This window comes from Cynoglossus semilaevis, chromosome 15 (assembly GCF_000523025.1).
Source record: "Cynoglossus semilaevis isolate Cse_v1.0 chromosome 15, Cse_v1.0, whole genome shotgun sequence".
Lineage (NCBI taxonomy): Eukaryota > Metazoa > Chordata > Actinopteri > Pleuronectiformes > Cynoglossidae > Cynoglossus > Cynoglossus semilaevis.
The window spans coordinates 165,600-173,914 of record NC_024321.1 but is presented as its reverse complement, the minus strand read 5'-3'; the positions used below and the strand labels follow the sequence as shown (position 1 = coordinate 173,914).

Sequence of the window (8,315 nt, the reverse complement as noted above, 5' to 3'; positions counted from 1 at the left end):
AAGCGCAATGGGTTTTTTGTGTTGCGTCACAATGTTCTTGAAGAACGTTTAGTAAAGTTTTATCATAGAATTTACGGAACCTTTAGTAATATATATGTTAATAATTTGCTATACCCAAGTAACCACGTGACATTTATGAGTGAAGCCCATCAAAGATAAATTGACGTTTTCATCAGTTTTTTCAGAATGCATTTATTTTACAGCATTTTGTATATTTATTAGAAAATGTCACTAATTACTAAATCAGACACAATATTAAATAAATAATAACGACGGACCGCTGTGTGAATGTACACCTTTCTTAACAAAATTGCAAAATTTCTTTAGTTTTAAATTTCAACACCAGCAACAAGATAATTTACTTAAATTAGCAAAAGCATTCGTACTGCTATTAAGCTAAATCATCTAACCTGTCAGATTTTTTTTGCTAATTACTGTGTTTATTTTATTCTTGCTTTTATTTACCAATACAAGCCATTAAGAACAAAGTCTTGTTTACAGTGGCAGTCTGACAAAAAGCAAAGCCTCTATTTTTTAAAGCAACTAAACTAACATTTATAAAACACCACATTAAACATGGACAGCAAATATTTGTGGTTGCAAAACAAGGGCTACGAAAACTTCAGCGCATCATGGATGATTCAAGACAGTACAGTAGCGATAGGTTGACCGACTCTTTTTACTGACTCGGATCTCGAACAGTAAATTTATCTTGAACGAATCATTTCGTTCATTTTTACAGCAGGTGGCGCTGTAGCCCTCTTGTGGGCGTTGTAAAAAAGGTTCTCAAACACTATATACAGTACTGAAGGCAACATGGTATGCTTCAGCTGACAAACTATAACACACAAAATGCCGCAAGCAATTCAAACCGTGTGAAAACCTAAGAAAGCAAATACACTCCACAATAAAGTGACTTGTGCCTTGCATCCTCCCCGTCATTGTTGTTTAACAGCTGGTAGAGGACAGTGAACGTAAAACTCATCATGACAATGAGTGAGAAAATGAAAACAAAAAGTAACAATTCACAAGTTCCCTAAAATGTTTACATGGTGCGTTTATTGTGTCAAAAATGTGACGGTATTATTATTAGTAGTATTGTTATAATTCCTGTTCTTGTTGAATTTGTTATCATTATTATTATGTTTTATTATTTTATGGTACAGTATAACAAAATCAATGTTGTTTTAATTTCTAAAAGTATGCATTTATAAACACACTTATAACACACTTTACATTAAATACACAACACTACACATGTGAGGGACATAAATAAAGTTTAATAGCAAAAGTTAAATAAGAATAAAATTAAATAAAACCAAGCAAAAGAACGATCCGTATGAACGAATCGTGAACGAACTGTAATGCTTGCTGCTTTGATTCTCTAAACATTTTGTGCGTCATCAAAGCTTTTTTGTTTGAGAGCACGCGTGAGATCACCCTTGAGAACACTGACTATTCAAGTTGAGGTTGTGGCGTAGCAGCATGATCTCTGTCTGGACAATTCAGGTTCCGACTTCACTAACTGAAGACTAAGTCTTTGAACTGAAATGATGAAATGTTAAGCAATCTTTCCCCTAAGATTTCATAACATTTTAAATGGACTTTTAATGTTATATTGAAAATACACACTGACACGAATATTTACAGACTTCAGTAAGGATATAATTCACTGTCACGTGATATTGAACAACAGTTGAAGTTGTACGTTAAACATATTTTTGTCCACCAGATGTCACCAAAGATAACTGTGGCGAAACACTTCGAATACTAATACTAATACCAATACCAATACCAAACCTTGCTACAAACAGCAAACCTCAACCAATGCAATACCAAACCATGCTACAAACAGCAAACCTCAACCAATGACTACAAACAAACTACATTTATTAAAAGTGTCACTATTGCTAAGAGAGTAATGTTTAGTAGTATGTTAAGTACAGTGGTTCTTAACCTTGTTGGAGGTACTGAACCCACCAGTTTCATATGCGCATTCACAATAAATATTAACGGTGGTTATTAAAACAGTAAGGGTAATGCAGAAGATAGACTTAAAACAGAATAATTTGAAATAAAACCGTATGTGTATAAAGTGAAGTAGTAGTCCCACTAGAGACGACAAGAGTTTCGGGAGCAGCAAACGTCTTGTACACAGACGTCAGTAACACAGGAAGTGACTCAACGTTATCACAGTAGTTGTAGTTTGCGACAATTGAATTTGCAATAAACAGTTATTTCAAAATTAGACCAACTAAAAAAACCCACATATAACCTCCATTCCACCACTGTCAAAGCAAGACATAAAAACATTCACAACAATTTCCCCATAATTGTTAATTGTTGATAATGATATGGATTTACTTTTGCATTGTGTACATTTGTCATGTATGCAAAGTACATTTTGATATATTTTAATTTTATTGACATTGAACATATGAATTAAATAAAAGTATGGTATAATTACCTGAAATGAAGTGTTCGGAACAGACTTTTGTAATGCTTTTTGCTTGGATTCGGGTTGAAATTAGCACGGTTAATACATGAAAAGCCATAGCATCCTTCTTTCTGTCGAAACATCCTCCGTCAGCTTCCTTTGGCGGCAGATTGTTTTATGTCAAAAAAACTTCATCTTGCGATCTCCATTCCCAGATCTGTTGGTACAACCGCACACAACACAGGTATTTACTATTATAGGGGTTCTTTTGTGTATTTAATATCTATCTATACGCTCTGTTGCCACATAAGATGGCGGACTACGGAACTATGGGTAGTAACGTAACGTCATCGGAAAACTAGAGTCTATAATATATTGAGGTTACATTAACAATATAAAATAGAACAGATTTAGTTTGACAAATTTTGAAAGTAAATTAGATGACATATCGGTCAAGTATTTGACAATGGTCATGAGAAAAAAAACTACAGTTGTAGGAATAACTTTGTGAAGGTACTCCTGCAGTTCTGAAGGCAACCAAACCTTTGCGGTAAAGACAGTGACACAAATTTCTTTTTTGAAATTAATTGATCCCACATTTGGGATTTTTGTGTTGCAACAAGCTGTCCCTGCAGGCACCGAGCACATGGTTCCTCTCTAGACCAGTAAAATCTGCATTTTTTCAGCTGTCTTTGACAGATTTTTCTTCTAATTATAGTTATCCTATTTATGTAAACTCCATCAAATGGTCACTGCTCAGAGTTAAACAAATAGATTGTTCACTAGATCAGCGACACGGTCTTTTTTAAGGTAATAATTCAGCTTTTTTTATTTAGCAAGCAGCAGGCCAGGGAACAAGATTTAGGAACAGACCAACTATAACCTGTATGTAAATATGTCAATTTAGGAACTATAACCTGTATGTAAATATGTCAAGGCTCTGCCCTTCTGTCTCTCTCCGTGGGTAATCTGTTGATCACCTGTCTCCTGTGCACTGCTTCTCTGGTTTTCTCTTATCACACCTGGTGCCCAATTATACTTATAAACCCCTCACCCACACTGTGCCTGCTGTGCCTGTCAATGACAGATGGTCACTCTCTGTTTATCTTTTTCTGTGTGTGCTCCAGCTCCGCCTGTGTTCGTTCGTCTGCTCCATCAATTTTGCTTGGTCTGTGTATCCTTACGTGATTTTCTCAATGCACGGTTGGTCGTTCTGTATGTTGTGTTTGTTCTGCACATTCTGTTTCACCTGGTGTATGTTCTGTTTTTGCCATATTCATCTCTATTGCCTGTCCTTTGTTCAAGGTGTCTCATGTGTTCCCTCTGTCTATGTTCCTGGCCTGATTGTCTTCAGTTTTGCCCAGACTAGTTCCTACTGCGTTGGACTTTTGAGGAATAAAAGAACTGTTAAAAAATGCCTGAGTCCCAGTGTGTTTGAGAATAAGGAGACAATAAACAAAAGTCTAATGGAGTTTCTTCATGCTCAAATAATTGTCCACATTACTGATATTTATGCTAATGCTATACTGTTGGATTTAAAGTAATCAGGGATTTACTGTTCAGGACTGAATTCCTTCAGTTCCTGTGCTCCGGCGGCTCCTTGGATATTTAAAGAAATTTACCAATAACTAATGTTCTCCTATTTGCTTAGAATAATGTGCACTTGTATTTATAATAATCATACATCAATCATAAGCAAATTATAAGGTTTATAATCAACAAAGAACTTAACTGGAAATCTCCAAAGCACATAAAAACATACAAAATCTGAGTTGTTTAGTGAATACAACAATTCCTTTGTTTTTGTTGTTCACTCAAGACATTTGGGATTTAAGATCAAAGGATAAATGGAAGATAAATGTTCAGAATGTCTGCTTTCATTTCCTGATATTTTGGAAGGGGACTGTACTTGACTACACTGAGTAAAAAGACAAAAGTCATTAGACCAGGGATGGGCAAACTACTACGAATATGGCTATTAGGTTTTCCAATCTGGACTGCATTTCACTAACGGATTGTGCACTGCAGGGGTGAGATGTATTATTCTCCACTTTACTCTTTCGTTTTGCCCTTTGGTTGAACTTCCAACTAGGGATGTCTACAACTACCATATATTCCAGACTATAAGTTGCACCTGAGTACAAGTTGCACGAGCTAAAAAATGCGCAATGAAGAAGAAAAAAACATACTGTATATAAGTCGCACCAGCCAGCTAGAGTGCCTCTAGTGGCTGTCAGTGTGAAAATAATGAACATCTAAATTTTCAGTGGTACAGGAGTAGAAAATACTGGTACACAAGCCTAGAGTGCCCTCTAGAGGCTGTCAGTGTGAAAATAACAAACGTGAAATTATATATTTTAATATAAGTCACACCCAAGTGTAAGTCGGAAAAGGTTGAATATATATATAACTCCTGGCTAACAACATCGGGTCACGTTGGAATATCTCTTAAATCTCCAATGTAGACAAAAGTGGACTAAGGGTCTCAGAAATGTGCAGGTCTTTTTTATTTAGGATGAGGGGAACCAATGGGAGTTGGCAATGATCGTCCACATCTATTTTAATGGACATTATGGATTGTAATTGGTCATTATATGATAGAATTTGAAGTAATATCCACATATAATACGTCTTCTATAAGTTGCTTTAGGAAATCATTTATGATTTGGGAGTGGAGCTGCCTCACAGGTCAGTTGTTTTGTTCTTTTGGCTACGGAGGCTAGCGCTCAGCTGCAGCAGGGAGAGCACGGGATTAACTTGAGACACAGGAAACTACAATGCTTAATTTTTTATAGACAAAATATACGATTGTCTTCCATGCTTCTTAATACACAGATGTGAGTTGTGAAATATAGCCATACGTTTATGTTTTTGATGCCAGTTGAGTGGTTTAGATTTTTATTGGTCCATGTTTGATGAAGGTAGGACAATTTAACACAAATCACCAAGTTAGATATACATAGTAAAATACAGTTCTTCAGGTAAAATAAGTTGATTTTTCCTAGGGTAAATAAAAAAAAAACAACTCATCTGTAAAAGCAAAAAAGCGGTTTCTTGTTCCTTTCTGACATGTGACAAAGGCAGGTAAGCACAAGTAGCAGGTCCTCACGGATCTTTAGTGGTGCTGTGGTCAATATTATCTTTCTTAGAGTCTCAGGATTAGTGTATTTCATCGTTCGTATTTCCTGTCTTCCATCTCTGAGGATGCCGTAGGTGTTCACCACAAATTCAGTGAATATGGGGTGAAGATTTGTTTTGTAGCCCAACTCATTCAACTGCTCCATGAGATCATTGTACCTCTGAGTGAGGTGAAACCGATAACCTTCATCTACTTTCCCCGTCAATGGATGCGTGCTTACATCTATTATCTTGCTTGGAATGTTGGATATTGTGAAACCATAAAATCTTTTTTGACCCTGGAAGATATGGGACAGGATACTCCGATCCAGCTGATGTGCAATTTCTCCAAGGATTCTTTCTTTAAAATCCGTAGAATAATCAGCTGGAGAGCTTGCGTCACTGGTGTCTATGCAGAACGAGTTTTTAATGAACGACCTGAAGTCAGTGGGAGACGATGTTCGCGGTTCATTTTTATGTTTTGTGTGTTGCAAAACCTTTTGGAACTCCATCTCATCGCACGTAATCTGGCACAGATTGGGTGGTTTTCTCAATGTTGACTCGCCCAGAACTTCACTGAAACTCTGCATTCTGCTTTTTAAATCAGTGATCTCCGACTTCAGCTCCTCATTCTCTTGCTCAAGTAGTTCTTTTTGTGACAGCAAGGTAGTGATGGTTTGCCCCACTTCCATAACGGAGTATATAGTTCAAGAGTCCCAGGTTTTGTTTTCAAATTTTACAGTCACTGACATCTGTAATATTCCATTTGTGCAATTATTGATGTCCTTCCACCGTGTTTTTAGTGTTTAGAGATTTGGAGTTAAAATGGATTTTACGTCTGTCTTTTTCTGTCATATTGCACTATTCCCTTAAAATGTATCCTGGCGTTCTAAGTCAGTTGTTGCTTGCGTGGCAGGGATGTTTAACTGTTGTCCAACAAAATGACCCATCTTTGTATTCTTTTTAACTGGATTGCTTTCTTCCCATAGACTGTTTTATTTATGATGTCATTGGACATGACACATGACATTAAAACATAAAAGGTAGGAAACAATTCAAAGGAATGGATTCCATTAAAAAAACAGAAAAAAATGTTAACGTTCCAAATGTTAACAGAAAAAAAAAAATGTTAACGTTCCAAATGTTAACGTTCCAAATGTTAACGATGTTGTTGCAAATGTGTGGGTATGAGGGTTGCTACTGTGTTTTGTTTTTTTTACAACTCTACAAGTGTAATTACCTTGAAATACCTTGCACATGAAGGTGTTCAGGAATGATATAGGGTCGCATCAGTGGTACCGGCCATTCTGTGGTGTGATGTGAATTTTACAGTACTGGCTGTTTCCATTGTTAATATCCAGTTCTACTCTTCCTTTTACTTTATTTTGCTCTGTGTGAATACCCAACAAATCCTAAAATGAAAAGGAAAGACATATTAAAACTTGGAATTCAGCTGTTTAGTTTCATATTTTATTAGGTTTAATGTTTAATGTTTAAAAGAATGTGTTCTTACCTTCCAGACAGACGATACAGTAGCAGCTAATGGCGGCATGTGCAAAGGAGGAGGAAGGTAGGGAGGAGAGTTGGCCCGTATGCAGACACTTGAGTGAGGCGGCGTGGGCTGCTCCAAGTGCTCGACCACCTAGCGTCGGTGTCTGTGAGCAAATTCGTGTCTCAAATCTTTACTCGTACGTCGAGTGAATTCTCAGTGGACGCCTGAGAATCCACTGTAGAGGCTTATATGCAACACTGCTATCAAAACCTATTCTTATCATAGAAAATGACATTTTAATAGATGTCCACTGTAGTGACCGCCATGCATGAAAGGATTAAGAAGTATTTCAACATCAGAGACAAAGGAGTTTTACACCTATAGATGATAGAAACACCTATAGATGCGGCTTATCAATGAATGTGCTAACTTCTCTTCTCAGTTTAATGTAAAAAAATTGAATAAAAACGTTCATATCTAACCCAGTCACTTGTTGAGACTTTTTCACTTTCACTATGGTTTACACATCTTCACTCGGCACATCACCTTATTACCTGCAGACCTATATAACATTGCCTTGTAGTTAATTCCATCTTTACTGACACCAAACGTAAAGTAAACTAACAGTGACAATGACCTGTACTTACATCATCTTGTAAAAACGTCTGATATACAGTAAATGTCTTTATAGCACATTGCATTGGTTATACGTTGGTTAAGTATAATTCTATACCATTTACAGTCCCACGTTCTTGCTGCTTTACGCCAAATGGTTGCCTTTCTATTTCTTCTGGCTAGAAGAAGGATACTTCTATTTTTGAAGTCTCCCACCCCATCTGCACACTTTATTTGGCATAGTGACAGTGTGTCTTTCCTCCAACTGGAGAAAATTAAGTTCATCCTTAGAGGATGAACAGATTTATTTTATATACACTAGCAACCATTTCTGGAAGTACTTTCACAACTTGCCTGTTACTCCATCAGATTAAGCTTCGCTATGTTGTCTCCTTTAACTCTATATGTGTGGGTTTTTTGTAGGATTTTCTTGCAAAATATTTGCTATATCACGCAAAAAATAAACTAAAAGACATCATAAAATAAGTTTTTAACGAAGGTTTTGGCCTTTTTTGAAATTGAGATAAGCCCATTTGTAAATGATTGCTGGTAGCTTTGTTTACCTAGACAAGATCGTACACAGCATACTATTGGCTAATACAATGCATACTCGGTATACTATTAGCTAATTGAGCATGCTCTTCTGTTCCTCAC

General features: G+C 36.5%; 1 protein-coding gene across 1 annotated transcript; it reads right to left on the bottom strand.

Annotated features, from left to right (window-relative positions):
* Positions 1-5,431: 5,431 nt before the first annotated feature.
* On the bottom strand, positions 5,432-6,561 carry LOC103390506 (speriolin-like protein). Its single transcript, XM_008326390.3, has one exon. It carries the CDS (start codon positions 6,244-6,246, stop codon positions 5,464-5,466), a length of 783 nt encoding a protein of 260 aa, XP_008324612.1. The 5' UTR covers positions 6,247-6,561; the 3' UTR covers positions 5,432-5,463.
* Positions 6,562-8,315: the final 1,754 nt, after the last annotated feature.